At 38.9% G+C, this 20855-nt stretch overlaps 1 protein-coding gene across 8 annotated transcripts in view; it reads left to right on the top strand.

Annotated features, from left to right (window-relative positions):
* The window catches only part of kirrel3b (kirre like nephrin family adhesion molecule 3b), a 430118-nt gene that overhangs the window by 240356 nt on the left and 168907 nt on the right, over positions 1 to 20855 (top strand). For all 8 annotated transcript variants that reach the window (XM_061972705.1, XM_061972702.1, XM_061972701.1 and 5 more), the window contains exon 5: positions 19936 to 20085. In XM_061972705.1, the coding sequence (XP_061828689.1) occupies positions 19936 to 20085 (150 nt within the window). The remainder of the gene's footprint in view (positions 1 to 19935; positions 20086 to 20855) is intronic.

The following is a 20855-nucleotide window of genomic DNA, read 5'->3' as shown; positions in this document are numbered from 1 at the left end:
TAAATAATGACCTGGTTGCGAAAAGCAATGTGGAGAGGGAGTGTTTTTTGAGGGGGAGTCTTCTTGATTAATCCCTATTTTACACATTTATAACTTCAAGGCTGCGTTCACACTGCAGGGTCAGATGTCAAATTCAGATTTTTTTTTTGTCAAACAGTGACCGTTTGCATTACGAAAGAAAAATGCAATTTCTAATGTGAATGCAATGTGACCCGCATGCGGACATGATGTCATGACGTCAAACACACTGCAATATTTACGGTAGCAAACCTGGATTCCAATGGCACATTTGTGGTAATTTCAAGAATTTTGTGCAATCAAAGTAAAAAAGGATGAGGACAAGTATTTTGGCTTTGCAGTTTTACAGAATATTTAGTTTTCGGTGTGTGTTTGAAGAGTGTGTGAGCGAGCAGTCGGCGACAAGAGTAGTAAGCTCCTAAAACATTTTATTTCCAATTGTTTTCTGCTTCGTTGTCAACTATTTATTTTGTAACCGTCTATTTTGGTGAACAGATTTTGACGCTTGTCGCTTTTTGATGAAGTTCTGGTCGGATGAAAGCGACCTTGGCGCGGAAGCGTTCACATTGAGGACGCATCACATATGTATCCGATTTATATCTATTTACGAAAGATGCGTGGGTCGGATATGAAAAATTCGTAATTGCAATGTACACATGGACATGAAAAAATCTGATACAGGTTGCATACGGGCAAAACAAATTCAGAATTGACCTGCAGTGTGAACAAGGCCTTACTTTTAAAAGACATGTGATGGATCACTTTTTTAAAGATTTTTAACTGGCATACAAATCTAAAAATACATGTGATGTATTACAGTTAAATACAGCTAAAATAAACATCACAGGAAGTATAGCTGAACGTTTTTAAACGTTTTAACTGTCGTGCAACTCTAAAAAGACGTGATGAAATATAGTTGAATGAAACTGAATGCAATAAATGAGAAAGTATTTCTGAAGGGGAGTCAACTTCATGTATTTCTTTTTCAAAACATGTTTAACTGTCACACAGGTGTAAATACTTATATCATGAAATACAGTTAAAAAAAACCCAATTCAAATAAATAAGATGTATTTCCAAAGGGGGGGTCAAATTGATTTTTAACTGATATAAACATTATTTTACAAGTGAAAAAAAAATGCTATTATAATAATGTTAGACATAACTTTTAGGATGCACAAAGTCTAAACACAAATGTACTTTTGTTATTGAGGTTTACTTACAGTAGTGCTTCAAATAAGCATGTTGCACTGAGCAGTCATTACTAAAACATGTACCACTTTTGTGTTATAGTCTGTCTTGTGGTTGTCATCACCATACATCCATCCATTTTATATCACGTGTCCCTCTTGACGTGGCGAGGGGGTCGTCATCACATTTCCAAAAAATACATTTAAAAAAACCAATGTATTTATATTGTTTTAGGGTGGATCCCAATTGTCCTCCTTGTCCCTTTACCCCTTGAAATAGAGGGTCAAGACGTACTAGTGGAAATGATTATATTTAGAACGGCAATAAGCTACAAAAAGGGAATGCCACAGTATTCAGATAATAGTTTTTTTTTGCATGGTTATCATTTTGAAATAAAAATAACATTAAAAACATGGCTAATGTAAATTCTGAATGTACTGTAGATTGGCTCTTTGATCATTCCTTAATGTAATCAAAAGCTGCTATCATAGTTTACTAGCTAAAGCCACGTTTGCTAAGTTGTATGACGAGCGATATAAAACTAAAAACAAAATTGAAATAATGGCTAATGTTGATTTTGAAACTAGATTAGCTGTGTAATCATTCATGAAATTGAATACAGTGAAGTCTGTTTGCTACTATACTGATATAGTAGTATACTAGCAAAAGCCTCGTTAGCTGGGTGGTATGATTAGCAGTTTTTGAATAAAAAAAAACACTATGCTTAACATGGCTATTGTAATTTTCTTGTAAACTAGAAGTTTAATCATTCATACAAATGTAGTACCGTAAACTGCTGTGAAGTCTACCTCGTAGTTTACTAGCTACAGCCGCGTGAGCTAGCTCGTATGACGAGTGATTTTAAAATGAAAACAAAATCCTAAACATGGCCAATGTAAATTATATAAGTATATTAGCTGTTTAATCAATCATGAAATGGAGTAGATGGTAATGAGGTCTGTTTGCTGCTAGTCTGACATTGAAGTTTAGCTACTGCCGCGTTAGCTATAACTTCAACGACGAGGAATTGTAAACTAAAAACATTGAAAAATACTGTATGGGAATATTTCCGTGGAGTAGCGATAAAACATGGGTGTCATAAATATGAAAATACAAAATTATAAATGACCTACATATACATTTCTAGGGTTATACACCCATTGACAATTAGCCCTTCCATTAACTTCAAGGGATGAAGGGCAACATTCGGATTCATTTTAATCGAATTTGTCCACAGAATTGCTTTTTACTTTATGGGCATTTCAGGTTCACTATATCCATAATGACACCACATAAATATTAATAAATCAAATACTCAACACTGCCATACTGGTTACTCATGACCTAGATATGTCTGTTTGATAGAGAAGCTTTACAATTCCAATCAAAACTCCTCTAAAAGGCTTATTTAAGAGATTACACCCAGCAATTCATCCGCTCGCTATAATTGCTCATTTTATTTTTCTAAAAGTGACCGCTTTGTCGACATTTGTTGAAGATGTATGCCTCTTCGGCCTTGCTTGATTGATTGCAAGAGTAAACAACCACTTGGAGCAGTGACATATTGAATGAGAAAATCCATAAAAAGCATCAGAATAAATACCCAAACCATTTAACAAATTATCAATTAATTAAACTGCTTCAACATGGAGAGGAAATTGAATCTCTCAACACAGCATGGGCACTACTTAGTGGGCGCATAGTTAGTATTTGAAGTTGGCTAATTAGTGGCGCTATGACTACTGACTACTCCATGCATAATGATACACATGGAAAGTATATTAAACATATTTTATGTGCCAGATTTGCTTCTGGTGATCAGCTGTAAACACACATCAAAAGCTATGATAGGGCATATAAAAGCCATCAAGTTATGAGAAAAAAGTTCCTAAAAAAATCTAGATTAATGTTGTGATTTTATGAAAAACTGATATTAAGACAAGGTACCTACTGTACCCAAGTGGATAGGTTGCCGGTGTGTTCATCAAGCCCTCCTCTGCACACTTACTCACAGAAAGTTATCCAATTTCAAAAACTTGATGTACTCTGACAAGGATCTCTAACAACACCTATGTAATGATTCAATCAGTAAATGGCCATTTGAAAATGGCATTCAAAAAATCAGTTTGTTCACATTTTTAACATCATGAGATCAAGACGACACCAAACAATTGGTCTGCTTCTCAGAGGGAAGTGACCACTGAGCTTAGAGTGTCATCAGCAAACATAAGGAGACACCTGTTATGAATTGTGATCCTTATTAGAGAAGAGAAAATTGTGAACAGTTGGACATTAAAAATGCATTAAGGCTATGGGGCTCCAAAGAAAACGTGATTTTGCAATGCATTGTGGGTTCGGGGGGAAGCCATTTTTGCTAGACGTAGGTTTTAATGTACATGGCTGTACTGTACCCGCAGTAATGTGAAAGAGAGCAACAGACTGCATTAAAATGGGATCGTAGAAGTAAAAAAAAATTAAAATCAGGGTACCGTACCGAGACAAACAGTTCTCTATTCGGAAATAAGTTAAATTGGTGGAATTGATTCAAATGAGCACCTCCAATGGACAAGAGATTTGACTAAGCCATTGTTGAAGCCAAACTTGAATGTATTTTGTAAAAGGAGTCAGTTTTTATAGCAGTGAATAATTTCAGAATGCAAAGTCTGTGAAGGCTCATTCTTCTCTGTTAAAATTGGGCATAATCTACGACTTCATCTCTTATGTGTTCGAGATGGAGTGAGGGTGCCCAGCCTCATTTCATAAGCAGGTCTGCCAAAAAAATAATCCCAATATTACTTTTAAATACTGTGATCACTGTGCTACTGCTCCGAAAATTAAACTCATTCATTGTTGTGCTTACCCAAGACTAGAAGTAAACCGACAGCATCCTTTTTTCCGAAATACTGTATCGAGCTTGGTTAACAGCCTACTAAATGCTATGTGTGAAACAGAAGCTTTGATTTAAACTTAACAGTCTGAAAATGCAGTCAACACATCAACTTGTACTAGGTGATGGCGTTAGAAGTCATGTTTCGTCGTCTCACGGTTGCTATCCAGGCTACTCACCGTCTATTTATTAACTGACTAACTGACTTTTTTCGACTTTGCTTTCACGCTGGAAATGAGAAAAATCTCACTGAAACCTTTTTAACCCTGAAGCGATCATGACCAAGTTTAAAACATTTGTGCCATGTTATGAACTTGTTAAAGAAAAAAAAAAAAACTTAAGCACAGAGTCTCCCATTCAGCCAAGCGATTCAGAGTCCAGCAAGACCCACAATGCAATGCATTTCCACGACACACTTTGAAGCCCTATAGTGGATTTTATGTCTATATTGAAATTGCACCCGGAACCTAAATACCCCCAACTTTTACTGATTTGGCTCTCTTCCATAACCCTCATACTCTTTATAGCAAGGCATTGATGTGTTGATGTAAGTTTTTCTTTATTCCTGTTAGTCCAGAAGTTCTCCATGGTAAATATTCTATTGAACAAAAAAATTATCAGAAGTGGGTTGTAACTCGCTACATGTACTCCGTTATATTTACTTAAGTAACTTTTTGAATTAATTGTACTTGTCAGTAGTTTTAATGCAACATTGTTTTGACTTTTGCTTGAGTATCTTTGTATAGAAGAAACACTACTTATACATCATATACATTAATAAAAATGTATTGTATACTGCTTGCAAAGACATAAGTTTGGCTCATTAGAGACATTTCACAAATTAAAGTACTGTAAGCATTACTTTGACTTCACTTTGCCAGTCAAGCAGAGCCTGGCAGTCACATGACCGCACTCTAACTACACACTGTAAAAAGTGACATGTGGTCAGATGAGGCAGCACACATCTTCAATGTTTACTTATAAGTTAGGAAAAATAACATTTATATCATGCACTGTCGTCATCATATATATATATATATATATATATATATATTTATATATATATATATATATATATATATATATATGTATATATATATATAATATTATTTCGATACTTTCCGGTATTTTTCAATACTTTTCTAAATAAAGTGGACCACAAAAAATTGCATTATTGGCTTTATTTTAGCAAAAAATCTTACGGTACATTAAACATATGTTTCTTATTGCAAGTCTGTCCTTAAATAAAACAGTGAACATACAAGACAACTTGTCTTTTATTAGTAAGTAAAGAAACGAAGGCTCCTAATTAGTCTGCTGACATATGCAGTAACATATTGTGTCATTTTCCATTCTATTATTTTGTCAAAATTATTAAGGACAAGTGGTAGAAAATGAATTATTAATCTATTTGTTCATTTACTGTTAATATCTGCTGACCAGTACTTTTCAGAGGCGGTATAGTACCGATAATGATTCATTAGTATCGTGGTACTATACTACTACTGGTATACCGTACAACCCTAATATATATATATATATATATATATATATATATATATATATATATATATATATATATATATATATATATATATATATATATATATATATATATATATATATATATGTATTTACAGTATATAGATGTATTTTATATTTGAAAATTTGAAATCAATTTAAAATTTGAAAGAATAAGAATCTCGATTCGGATGTGAATTGATTCTTTTGGAGCAAACCTACTATTATAATAAAATTAAATTAAAATGATCACTTTTGGTCAAAAATATGTAAACTCTATAAATAATTGTAAATAATTAAATAATAAATAATTTCACCTAATGCTTAAATTATTTAATTAATTATTGTAAAATTACAATTATTTTTGCAACAATTTGCAACTTTAATTGATCAATTGAATGTTTTCCACCCAAATATTGCCCTAATATGTGAACAAAAGCATCTGAAGTCCTTCAAAGAAAGGCCATTAAAGTGTATGCTGTAGTTTTCCTGGTATCAGTATATTTTTTATTGTCACGCAGCACGCATTTTAGAAAAGAAACAAATGTTCTCTACTGTAGAAATCTATGTAGGATGCAGTCAGAGGGGACATACTCAAAACATTTTGATTGTGCATAATACAAAAATAGATCCACAAAAAATATTACTTCCAGAGAGATTTAGAGTTCACTTAATCTTCCATCTCGTTTATTTAGTTAGGGAATATAGAAGATATAAAAGGCTGGTTGAAAGTTACATTGGAAGAAAATTGTAAGGGATAGTACCTTTATAAACTCGGTAAAAATATACAAGGTCTTATATAAGGTGAAATTGCTGCCTGCCTGTGGAAGATAGCTCACCCGAAATACACTACGCTACAGATTGAGCGCCTCGTATTGAGCCGGATGACACTTTCTGGAAATAAAGAGAAGCACAGCTGTCCTTTTTATCACTCCTGCCTACGTAGACAGGCAAGGCACGGCGCCGTAAAAGAGTAATGGTACATCTAGTTCAAGATGTACACACTGAAAGGAAAAGCGACAGCTGTATACATTTCGGAAAAAGGAAAAAAAAGCAAATCAAATGTTGCGTGCGGCATCTCAATGATATATGTCTGCTCGGCTATTCAAGTGATGCCGGCAAGCGATGGCGTGCTCCATCTGCCACCATTGGCCTCCATTCACAAGTTGGGGTGATTAAAACGAGACAAATCAACAGCAGGCAGCAGTGGAAATAAACAGAAATGCAAAAGCATTCCTACGAATTCGTCCTATATCCGCTTTGAAAGTGAAGTAGGCCCTCGGAAAATGGCAATCAGCGTCATAAATATGCATGATATGGTGCACGGATCCTTTTGTATGATGATTGTGGTTGCAAACAAAGCGGCTCCAAATTAATTCTTAGTTGCAGCACAAGCGTACGAGACGGAGGATTGAAGTGTTTGTGTGCACCATGTGCTCGGCGTGAATCATAAACAGGATGTGGCAGTTGGTGGACGTTCAATAGCGTGTGTGTGTTTGTGTGTGTGTGTGTGTTTGTTTGCTTACTTTCATGCACTAGTCACCTGTTTTTATCCCCTTGTGGTTACATTGTGTGAAACATGTTCTAGTTCAAAGCTATAAATCATTAGGCCATGTTTCATGTGTATGTTTGCACACACACACACACACACACACACACACACACACACACACACACACACACACACACACACACACACACACACACACACACACACACACACACACACACACACACACACACACACATATCATTGATCCAGCCTCAAGACAAATCCATTCCCCTTTAATGGATTCATTACTCCTTAATGGGTCTATTTTACATTGTTTGGTTTGGGTACCACATTACGACTCTTGAAATTTCGCTGACTACTACGATCGATGTTTCTGCGTGCAAACACTACACGTGTACATCATCATCTATCACCGTGTGCACAAGGACAACTTTAGTCATACTGACAACGTTTATGATCATGTTTTTTGAATAAGGGGCGATAAGGGGAAAAAAAGACATTCAATTATGGTTTGTTTGGTTTCCTTTCAGCCTAAAATGCAAATGAGCTTCCCTTTTGGAGACGGATAATGTCTAGAGATTTAATTAGACAGCCACAGGCACAGATTAGATGATTGGGCAAATTAAAGTCGAGCATAATCTGTTCAGTGAATGTTTCTAATTTTAACATTCCTTGTTGAGGATGGTTCTTCTTTCAGGCTAGTTGTCATGAAAACCCAAAGAAAAAGCAATGCAATGTGATCCATTGAGGAACACTGACGTTGCAGACTCTATGGTGGCGGTCCAGTGTGGAAATTATAAGGCATATTGTTAGTCAGATATCAGACAATTAAGATTCGGAATGACTCGGATATAAGACAACCCTGCGTAAGAGATGTGTCAGAGAAGTTCCAGGATTGGTGACACAATCCTCTTGGATTTTAATGAACGTCCTCCTATGTCATCCTTTCATGTACTTCAGTAAGGATTATTTCTGATCGTCTACACCGTCATCGTCACGGCCTTCTTGATCGTCGTTCGCATTTTCGTTGATGACCCTCTTCAGTTTGGGAAAGAGGAAATAAATCACACACACTATATGAGTGAGTAAAAAAGTTGCTTCCACTCGGCCAGAAATTGTCAGATGCTAAAGACACGAGCAATGTTTACATGCATAAAATCAATCAAAGTTTATTTATATAGCTCTAAATCACAAGTGTCTCAAAAGGCTGCACAAGCCACAACGATAGCCTCGGCTCAGATCCCACATCAGGGCAAGAAAAAACTCAACCCAATGGGATACAATTAGAAACCTTGGAGGGGACCGCAGATGTAGGGACCCCCCTACAATCCTCTGTTTACATAGACACTAAATAAACTGATCCAAGAGTTTAATCAGAAAAAAAAAACATTTGGACATGTGCAGAGTTGCCTTTTTTTTTCGGGACCGGTAAAATAAGAAACTACTCTCGCTTATGTTGTAAACAAACTGACTTTGATCAAACAATTAAGCTATTAAATATTTCATTCTAACTGCAGTGTTTTTTTCACACTTGCCAAAGAGCTTTACCCAGAACAGTTGTAAACAATCTGAAAAACGGCAGGAAACTGTAATTCTACAAACCATGGACCAAAATCTAAAAAGCTAGACAGGTTTAAAGTCAAAACGGTAAAAGTGGTTCTGACACCACCATCTTTCAGTTTTACCATCTGATCGATGACTTTATGGGAGAACGTCCGATCTTGTGAACAAGCTGGCATGTGAATGCTGGTAACAGTTTCCTATTAAGTTTTACTGTGAGTTAACTTGAGTTAATTAAACATGAACAGGTGCTTACTGGTGACCATGCTATCTTCCTGAGGGAACGTAATACTTTCCTCCTCCAAACCAGCATACATTACATTGTTCGACAATGGCCGATCTCGCATAAAGTCATCCATCAGACAGTAAAACTGAAAGCTGCTGGTGGCAGAACCATTTCAAACTTGGTCGATGGTTGGGGGAATTCCAACTTCCCACACTTTTTCATGAATGGGTTTGTACAATTTGGTGTTGCAGGCCTTTCAACCATCAAGGTGTTCAACAATCTTCAGTTTCCTTAACGCTTCTAGGAATAACGTCATATTGGTAAAAGACCAGTTTTGGTTTCCTTATGCTGAGTTTTTTTCATATTTTAACATCCCTGTTCGTAGGGCAGTTGTAAAAACGTTGGCACATGAATGCTGGTTTCACATGAAGTTTTACTTAGAAACTATTAGTTCGCTTGAGTTAGTGTAACGTGAACACTTGATAGCTTACTGGTGATGCTGCTGTCTTCTTGATTAAACTCTGAGTTGACGTTAAAACTTTGCTCCTCTTAACCAACAACGCCATTGCAAGAAAAGTTCAGCAATGGCCGATCTCCCACAAAGTTATCCAAGAGACGGTAAAACTGAAAGCTGGCTGGGTCAGATCCACTTATTCTGTTTTGATTTCAAACTTTTTCAGTGTATTTTAATTTGGTCTATGATTCGTAAAATCCCGTCGTCTTGCAGTTTTTCATGGAGTTGTTTGGACAACTTGGTGTTTTCAGGCTTTCGAAAAAAGTTTTTACTACTACCTTCTGTTTTATTTTAACGTTTCTAACAAGAAAGCTGTGTTGGCATCAGACCACTTCTGCTTCCTTCCCGTCAAAGTTGCTGCTGTGCGATAAATATTTGGCTGTCTCGAAGACAGAAACGCAGGTGTGCTGAATTAGCATTTATAACCCCAACCACGAAGACAGAATCTGAATGGGTGTGTACGTGGACACCGATTGGAACAAACACCCCTCCCGTTCGGAATGAAATGTATTTCCAAATCGACTGAAATGGATCAGAATCTTCGGATTGACTTATTTGTATTAGACATTTTTAATGGCCCTTCATTCCAAATATTTGTGTCCATATAAACAAGGTTATTGTGATCTGGTGCTGACACTTTGAAGCATTATGAGTTGTCCTGCCACAACTGTCGTCTCATCTTGTGCACTGTACGAAGCAAATGCTGCAGGATCTTTTTGTAGAGTGCCTCCAGTAGTTGATTGTAAAAGTGTCTATCTTTTGTGACATCGGTCCCCGAACTTTGCTGACGCAACTTGTTGTTTGAAAAACATTCAAAATAGAGTCAACAGTATCGATCATTGTTACTTTAAAATTATATATACATATATACCGGTATACAGTATATATACAGTGTGTATATATATACTGTATATATATATATATATATATATATATATATATATATATATATATATATATATATATATATATATATATATATATATACACACACAGTCGTGGTCAAAAATGTACATACACTTGTAAAGAACATAATGTCATGGCTGTCTTGAGTTTTTCAATAATTTCTGCAACTCTTATTTTTTTGTGATAGAGTGATTGGAGCACATACTTGTTGGTCACAAAAAAATATTCATGGAGTTTGGTTCTTTTATGAATTTATTATGGGTTTACTGAAAATGTGACCAAATCTGCTGGGTCAAAAGTATACATACAGCAATGTTAATATTTGGTTACATGTCCCTTGGCAAGTTTCACTGCAATAAGGCACTTTTGGTAGCCATCCACAAGCTTCTGGCAAGTTTCTGGTTGAATTTTTGACCACTCCTCTTGATAAAATTGGTGCAGTTCAGCTAAATGTGTTGGTTTTCTGACATGGACTTGTTTATTCAGCATTGTCCACAAGTTTAAGTCAGGACTTTGGGAAGGCCATATCAAAACCTTAATTATAGCCTGATTTAGCCATTCCTTTACCACTTTTGACATGTGTTTGAGGTCATTGTCCTGTTGGAACACCCAACTGCGCCCAAGACCCAACCTCCGGGCTGATGATTTTAGGTTGTCCTGAAGAATTTGGAGGTAATCCTCTTTTTTCATCGTTTAATTTACTCTCTGTAAAGCAACAGTTCCATTGGCAGAAAAACAGGCTCCGCGCATAATACTACTACCACTATGCTTGACGGTTGGCGTGGTATTCCTGGGATTAAAGGCCTCACTTTTCCTCTTTCAAATTCCTATTTTTATTTCATCTGACTACAGAACTTTCCTGCAGAAGGTCTTATCTTTGTCCATGTGATGTCATATATATATATATATATATATATATATATATATATATATATATATATATATATATATATATATATATATATATATATATATATATATATTAGTGTGTGTGCCTCACAATATGGAGGTCTCCGGTTTTATCCCTGGGCTCAGGGTCTTTCTGTGTGGAGTTTGCATGTTCTCCCCGTGACAGCGTGGGTTCCCTCCGGGTACTGCGGCTTCCTCCCACTTTCAAAGACATGCACCTGGGGATAGGTTGATTGGCAACACCAAATTGGCCCTAGTGTGTGAATGTGAGTGTGAATGTTGTCTATCTATCTGTGCTGGCTTTGCGATGAGTTGGTGACTTGTCAAGAATGTACCCCGCCTTCCGCCCGAGTGCTGCTGGGATAGGCTCCAGCACCCCCACGACCCGAAGAGGGACAAGCGGTAGGAAATGGATGGATGGATATATAATTTTCCAGTCAGTGCAGTATAAATCAATATTCCTGAAAGCAAATACTACTACACATGTATACCATAATTGTCATCATCATCCATCACCATGTGTGCAAGAAAAAATATTATTCATAATGGCAAAATCTATGATGAGGGGTGAGGGAAAAAAAACATGTGATGATGGTTTGTTTTCCGCCTAAAATGCAAATGAACTTCCCTTTTGGAGTCAAATAATGTTGAGATTTAATTAGACAGCCACAGGCACTGATTAGATGATTGGACAAATTAAAGTTGAATAGAATCTGTTCAGTGATGCTGAATTTCTTTATTTTAACGTCCCTCACTGATCATGGTTTAGGGCAACAACAACTAGAAGGGCAACGTGATCGTGGCCTGTGCTTATGTAAAGATTTTTTTTTTTTTAAATGTCCTTTAAATCTGTCAGTCATAAAATATGTCATCATAAATGTTAAGAACCATTAAATTTTGCTGTGAAGTTAAATAATAAAGTGGTTTGGATCAAATTAGGAATGTGTAACACAACTTACACTCCCTGCATGTTTAATTATTCCTGGCAGTGGCAAACCCAGAATTGAACACTTCACTGTTCATTCAACACAGACTCATTAAAGCTCACTCTTATAGAATCCCACACAGCGCCAACATTTGAGAACCAGGATGAGGTGATAGAAGAAAGGTACAAATACGAAACATCTATTTGTGGCAACATCGGACAAAGTTGTGTTTAAGTTTCACTTTTGTATCTCCACCCATCCATCCATTTTCTACCACTTGTCCTCACATTTGGGGTCGCGGGGGTGCTGGAGCCTATCCAAGCTGCATTTGGGCGGAAGGCGGTGTACACCCTGGACAAGTTGCCACCTCATCACAGGGCCAACACAGATAGACAACTTTCACACTCACACACTAGGGCCAATTTAGTGTTGCCAATCAACCTATCCCCAAGTGCATGTCTTTGGAGGTGGGAGGAAGCCAGAGTACCCGGAGGGAACCCACGCAGTCACGGGGGGAACATGCAAACTTCACACAGAAAACCCCCGAGCCCGGGGATCAAACCCAGGACCTTCTTATTGTGAGGCACATGCACTAAACCCTGGTTCACCGTGCTGCCACTTTGGCTTCTCATCACACATAATTGTGGTACATTCAAGGAACCTTGAAACAGAGCCATCACTCGTTTTTAAAGACAAGGGAGTCTTAAGATACACTAATAAAAAAATATTATAATTACAATAATGATTGTGATAATTGCTAATCCTATATGAATCAGAAAATGTCTACCTTACACTATGAAGTAAAGAGAAACTTCACTAATCATATTTCAGTGAATAATAACAGGTTGTATGATTATTAAAACACATTCACATTCTGGCTACTCTATATTATATTTGTTGGCACTACTTTGCAAAAAAATAATAATAATAATACTATGCAGTTGGTTTGACCGAAAAAAAATGGGTCATGACCCACCAGCAAGCTCTGACACAGAAGTCGTTTGGTGCCACCTGTTGGTTTGTGTTTTTAAATCTCAATAAATATAAGTCCTGTTTAGAATTTTTTTTAGACTAATTTGGTCAGTGCGGAATAAACACGCATTCACTTTTCAGTTCACGGCTAGCGTTGACTTACAGTATTTTAGATCAAGGATTTTTAACCTTTTTGACCTCCGGACTCAATGTTTCCACTACAGAGAGGGCCTGGGGCCCACTCAAATATTAACTATTAACATTTTGATTTGTATTGAATTATTATATCAAACCTACTTACACTCAATGTAACCGGATAAAACTTATCAAATGAAAAGTATGTGCTAATCACAAAGATTATTGTCAAGGCTTAGGTCAGGCTAATGTAAAAAGCAAATACCGTATTTTCCGGACTGTAAGACGCACTTAAAATCATTTTTTTTCCCCTCAAAACTCGACATTGCGCCTTATAACCCAGTGCGCCTAATGTAAGGAATATGTTTGGTTGAGCTTACCCACTTCAAAGTTATTTTCTTTGGTACACGGTGTAATGATAAGTGTGACCAGTAGATAGTAGTCAAACATAAGAGATAAGGGGAGGCTGCACTATGATGGGTCTCAAGTAAACAACACCAACATTTTAAATGTTCCATTGAAAATATAGAACATTACACAAGGCGCTCAAAAATCTATCAGTACGACTTTGGTAAGCTATGAAGCCGCACTGCTTGAAGGATTGTCGGCGCATTAAACATACGAGTATTATTATGGTGTGTGTATAAGGTAAGACATATTATCTGGGATTTTGTTTCGCAATATTATGCAAAATAAACTTTTTTTACCTTCTGGTACCTGCTGATCTGAATTTGGGATCTGCATAAATCCTGAAAAATTGCGCGCGTCCGCGCCTATGCCGTAGTCGATAGGCTTCTTCTTTTTCTTTATCTTTTTATGTGACATTCATCCTCCGCTGTTGCCATTTCTAATATAAAGTAGTGTAAAGTTCTTACTTATATATGTCGGTAAACGCGCCATGAAAGTGCTAAAACATACCGGTGTAGTGAGTTTACATTATTCACACAAGGAACTTTAGTTATTAGAGTTCCGGTCGGACTTTTTTTCACGGGACACATTTCCGGTGTGATTGTTTCCGGATGAGGAGATGCTGATCCATTATTGATTTAAGTAAAGTCTAAATGTCATTAAAACAGTTAGCTCCATCTTTTGACACTTCTTCCACTCCCGTCCTTGCATACTACACCACTACAACAAAGATGACGGGGAGAAGAAGCTGCAGATGGTGAGCCACGTAGATAAGACCGCCCACAAAACGGCACATCCGGAAGCGGCTTGAAGATGATCGGTAAAACAATCTATGCGACATTTTGATCAAAGAACCACCATTACATGTTATGTAGACCACAAGGAAGTGTTTTCAATTTAGAAAAAATAATAATAATATGACTCCTTTAATGCACCCTATAATTTGGTGTGCCTAATATATGAAAAAATACCCCTACCCCTATATGCAAAATATGGCACTCATAAAAACTGATGAAAAATAAATGCCCATACAATTACGCAGTGCTAAAATAAATTCTCACTGAGTTAATTATAAATTATACAATGTTTCCTAAAGAAACTGTCAATAAATTAAAGTGCAAATTCAAATAAAGCTTAACATCATTTTTGCGCTTAAGAAACTTCTATGACTTTAGCTCTAGACTGCTTCTGTTTGTTTCATATTGGCATTACTGCCACACGTGGTGAAAAAGTGTATTACCACAGAGTACCGCTGCAGACCAAACGGACAACAGTTGACAAACTGATATTTTTGGCCACCCTCTTGGCGGAACTCGTGACGCAACCCGGCCCTATGGTTAAGAAATACTGCTGTAGATTATCTCCACAGAATGGGAATGAGAGTCTACTAAATGTATATCATCGCGATTATGTCATGATCATTACCCTTGTGATCCACAATGTCAGCACAGCATTGAGTCTCATCAATGAACATCCAATTTCATTGGATGTTCATCCGGGTGACCTTGCGCACATAATGATATGTCTGCTATTTCAGGCACTTCTCCTGCAAAAGCAACACATCTTTCCCCGTCAGTGATTATTAATTTTATTAATAGTAGCTTTTAAAATGAGATGGGTCGACATTAAACCCTTTTTACTTTTACAGCCGGCTTTAATGCGCTAGCTCACTCAGTGTAGGGCACCAAATTTAAGGATAGAAGACATTATCACCTTCAGTCTCTCATATTTTTTTGCCCCCGGAGTCTAAACGTTGATGTGTTCCTTTGTCCTTCGCACTCCCATTTGTATGAACCCTTAAGATTAAAAGCTACACGTAAATGCAGAGTGGCTTAATCGGCCATAACTCACCGCACCGGCAGAAAACGAAGCCTGCTTCATGCTCTATTAAAGACAACTGGATTCAATGAACCAAGCGTCAGTAATTGGACTTTGAGTGCTTTTGCAATAGAAAAACCCAAGGACTTGCCACGACAAGGTACCGTTTCTGAACATATCCCCGAGATTGTAAAACTTTTACAGTGAAAAACCGATGTGTTCTAGGATCTTTGCATTTTTCTCTCTTTCAGACTTATCAGGTTCTTCACATCGAGGAAACGCCATTCTTCACGCATTTTTCACCCACCCCTTAAGTGAGGGATGAGGCAAAAACTAATCCCAGGCCCTCTGTAGTCTGGTGCAACGTTTTTATAAACATATCTACTCATCTCATCTTGCATTCAGCAACCTCCATAATGAAAGAAACAAGGCAGAGGAAAAGGGAAATAGGTCTGAGGGGACAAGTAATTCCAGAAGTATTAGAAGGAGCTGACTTCCCTGTCAAACACTCTTTATTCCCCTTATTTGCCCCAATGAAGGGAATGTACTCTCAATGCATATTTCAATATTAGTTAAGGGGGTATCTCCAAAACCGTTGGGCTTGACTTGTGTTAAACGTCTCATGGTTATCCCCCATGCTTTCTTGCATTATTAAACTACAAATCATTGGACTGAGCAATGTGCAAGCAAGTGGAATTAAAGTATTTGTGGTTGCAGTGCAGCATATGTCTTCTTTCAGCACCTCTACAAAGTGGTTAACACACTGCCAGCAGTGCTATAAACATGTGTATGCATTATGTTGAAGAGGTTCATTTAGCCTACTAATGTGTATTTATAAATGGTTGATTTATATAGGCTAGTAAGGTAAAGTTTTGTACCTGACAAGTTTCGGCTATCTTGCTTCTGCAGCCTTCCTCAGAGGTGTCACGTGATGTTAGCGCATACTTGCCAACCCTCCCGGATTTTCCGGGAGACTCCCGAAATTCAGCGCCTCTCCCGAAAACCTCCCGGGACAAATTTTCTCCCGAAAATCTCCCGAAATTCAGGCGGACCTGAGTGACGTGTCGACAGCCTGTTTTCACGTCCGCTTTCCCACAATATAAACAGCGTGCCTGCCCAATCACGTTATAACTGTAGAATGATCGAGGGCGAGTTCTTGGTTTCTTATGTGGGTTTATTGTTAGGCAGTTTCATTAACGTCCTCGCAGCGCGGCAACAACACACAACTACAGCAGTCATGTTTTCGTCTGCCGTAAACAGCAATGTTGTGACACTCTTAAACAGGACAATACTGCCATCTACTGTACATGCATATGTGACATTAACATATACGGCTTTTAGAGAGTGCAGTGCACAACTGCGCACACAACAAGGAGACGAAGCAGAATGCATCATCAGAGAGGGTGTTCAGCATGGTTAGAAAAATAGTGACAGAGAATAGAACAAGGATGGACAATTCAACCCTTAACTCAACAATGAGTAGATGAGTGTTATGTGTGTGTATATGTGTAACCACGGCCCCAACCACGCCCCCGCCCCACCCCCGACAAACCCCCCCACCTCCCGAAATCGGAGGTCTCAAGGTTGGCAAGTATGTGTTACCGTGACGTCATCTGTGACGTGTTATATGGATTGTTCCATCCCACCTGAAGTGGTGGGATGGCGGTGTGCGCCGGAGGTAGGGCGGGGCGCCCCCTGTCGTCCGGATGTCCACCAAACGGCCAGGGGCGGCCCTGCAGGACTGTGTCCCAATGTGTGGGATAGTTGGTAGGCTCCCTCGTCCCTGTTGACAGTCTTTGGGGCCCGCTTCCTGATTTCAACCGCCTTTTTGATCCACCGATGGAATTTGTTTCTTTCCATTCTGATGAACTTGGCTGCCTCCCAGTTCATTATGATGTTCCCTCTTGCAGTGGTCTGAAATGGCTGATTTCAGATTTTCCTGCGTTGTTTTCATTCTCCTTGCACGGGTGAGCGTTCCAGATGTTTCCTTTTCACATTCTTTCTGGTGTTCCTTTTTTCGTGTGCTGAACTGTCGACCTGTCTCTCCTATGTATGTTTTATTGCATGTTAGGCAAGGGGTCTCATATATCACATCACACTTTTTCTCAGGGGGGATCTGATCCTTAGGGTGTACTAGTATTTGGCGAAGCTTGATGTGCGGCTTCACTGGTGTGCCGATGTGGTGTTTCATCATCGCTCACTGTATGCGGTCTGTGACGCCCCTGACGTATGGGAGGGTGACCATGCCCAGGTTCTCAGGCCTAGAACCTTTCTTCTTTTTTTCCTCCTTGTTGTTCCTCTGGACCTCTCGTTTGCCTTTGTTTATGGCCCAGTTTGGGTAGTTGCAGGCTTTGAGCGCCTGTTTTATGTGGTGGTCCTCCTTTTCTCTGTCGTGGTTGTCTGTGATCACCTTGGTGCGATCATATAGGGTGCGGACTACTGACGGTTTGTGTGCTGTGGGGTGCTCTGATGTCCATAGTAAATATTGATCTGTGTGTGTGGGTTTGCTGTATATTGTTATCTTGATGCTTCCATCCTCAGTGTGGTTGATTTTCATGTCCAGGAAAGCGATGGATCTGTGTTCTTCCTCTTCATGAGTGAACTTTATGTTTTCCATCTCGTCTATGGTGTTTAAGTGATTTGTGAGTTTTTCTGTGTAGCCGGTCTTAATTTTCACCAGAATGTCGTCCACATAGCGCCTCCAGAGGGACAGTCTACATCCTTCGGGAGCGGTGGCTATGGCTTTGGCCTCCAGGTCCTCCATGAAGAAATCACTCATGATGGCTGAGAGGGGGTCCCCCATGGCAAAACCCTCCTTCTGTCTAAATATGGTCCCTCTGAACAGGAAATATGTAGACTTTGCTACAAATGATAACAACCGGACTGTGTTTTCAACTGTTAGGTTTGTTTGTTTACGGAGTGTTGAATCTTCTTGCAGGCGGTTCCGTACTATGTTTATTGTGACGTCCACTGGTATTTTTGTGAATAGGGAGACTACCTCGTGAGATATGAGTATCTCGTCTGATTCTACTTTTACAGTGCTTAATTTTTGTGCCAGATGTTTTGAGTTTTTGCAGTGTTGCTTTGTCTGGCCTAGGAGAGGTTTTATTATCTCGACTAGGGCTTTCGAAAGGTTGTATGTAACTGAGCCTATACTGTCAACAATTGGGCGGAGTGGAACGTCTTTTTTATGTTTTTTAGGGGTGCCGTATTTTCTAAGGGTGATACTGGCTGTCGGTACTAAAAAACTGTAGTTGTCCTTGACTATTTCTCCCTCGTCCACTAATGGTTTTAGTAGAGTCTTCAGTTTTTTCTTTTTGTCTTCTGTCGGATCCTTTTTTAGAACTTCATATGTGTCTTTATCCTCCAGCATAGCTATCATTTGGTTTTCATATTGTTGTGTGTCCATAATGACTGTTGTCCTTCCTTTATCTGCAGATAGTATTTTGATGGTTTTGTCTTTGGCTATTGACAGTATAGCTTTCCATTCTTCCCTACTGGTGATTTTTTGTGTTATTTTGGCAGTCTTCAGTATCCCTGCTAACTCGTTGCGCAAACCCGCTTTGTCACCTTGATTTGTTAATTTATGACATGCTATCTCTGTTGCTACGATGAATTCTTCGTATGGAATGTTTATTGGGGTAGTGGCAAAGTTAAAACCGCGAGACAGCACCTTGTTTTCCGTTACTGTTAATTTGCGTTGTGAAAGGTTACATACCCATTTTTCTCTTTTTTTCTGTGTGTTCCTCCTCCTTTTTCGCTGAGGTTAGCTTCTCAAGTTTTCCGATATGACGGTATTTTGTTGTCTTGAATTCCTTCTCGTGCTCACGTTGTAGATGTTCATTCATTATCCGTTCGGTTTCCGTGTCCAAGGGGAAACGTTGTTCAAATCCATTCCTTTTCTCAGTTAACTGCTCTTCTATGTTGTTGATCTTGTTCACCGTGCATCGTATTCTTTCTCTCACCAAGGCATTCTGTGTTTTTCTTACAATTCGTTCCGCGTTCATCGTCGGAATTGGATTTTTTATCCCCAAGCTTGTTGGAACAACTCTTTCATCTCGGCAACGTAATGTGAATCTCAGGTGGTTGCGGAAGCAGGCCAGTTTCTGTTCCAGTTGTTCCAAACAACGTAATTCTTTGACACTACACTGTCCATGACTTATACGTAATATGTTGAAGAGGTTCATTTAGTCTACTAACGTGGAAGGCTGCAGAGCGAGATAGCCAAAAATGGTCAGGTACAAAACTTTACCTTACTAGCCTACATAAATCAACCATTTATAAATGTGTATGCATTGTTACTATGTCAACACAACAACCCACAAAGGGCACACAATCATCTTTGTTGTTTTGTTTTTTACACAAATCTCAAGAAAAATGCATCTTCATGCATTTGCTAAAAGTGAACAACTATGAATGTTTGTGCTGCAGGTTATCCCCGTTACACTGTGATTGGCGACCACGGCTCAGGAGAACATCATCTGCGAATCCAGCGCGTGGAGCTGATGGACGACGCTGTGTTCGAGTGCCAGGCCGTCCAGGCTGCCATGAGATCCCGGCCTGCCCGCCTCACTGTGCTCGGTAAGTCTGCGTTATACACACAATACAGTCAGGGATGGGCGTCGGAATCCGGTTCCATGATGGCACCGGTTCCATTGAAGCCATTGGGGACCTAGTGGCTCAGATGGTAGAGCAGCCATGCCAGCAACTTGAGGGTTCCAGGTTCGAGGCCAGCTTCCGCCATCCTGGTCGTAGTCCATCAGTCTACCCCACGGCAGTGGTGGCTACAAATATAGCTTACCACCATCGTGTGAATGTGGAGTGAATGAATGATGGCTTCTCAGTTCTCAGTTCATACATCTAATCCATTAGTAACCAAACTATTCATTCACGCATTTATTTCGTCTCGCATTGACTATTGCAATTCTCTTTTCACTCTTTTCAACAAGTCAACGCTAAAGAGACTTCAGAATGTACAAAATGCGGCTGCCAGACCTTTGACCGGTGCACCCAAAACAGCCCATATCACCCCCGTTGTATCCAGTCTTCATTGGCTTCCAGTTAAATTCCGCATTGAGTTTAAGATTTTAGTCCTGACATTCCGTGGCCGTGCCAGCAATCGGAGGGTTGCTGGTTACTGGGGTTCAATCCCCACCTTCTACCATCCTAGTCACGTCCGTTGTGTCCTTGGGCAAGACACTTCACCCATTACTCCTGATGGCTGCTGGTTAGCGCCTTGCATGGCAGCTCCCGCCATCAGTGTGTGAATGTGTGTGAATGGGTAAATGTGGAAATACTGTCAAAGCGCTTTGAGTACCTTGAAGGTAGAAAAGCGCTATACAAGTATAACC

Source organism: Nerophis lumbriciformis, linkage group LG17 (assembly GCF_033978685.3).
Source record: "Nerophis lumbriciformis linkage group LG17, RoL_Nlum_v2.1, whole genome shotgun sequence".
Classification (NCBI taxonomy): Eukaryota; Metazoa; Chordata; class Actinopteri; order Syngnathiformes; family Syngnathidae; genus Nerophis; species Nerophis lumbriciformis.
Note: the sequence above shows the minus strand (reverse complement) of the source record. Positions and strands in the feature narration are given on the sequence as shown.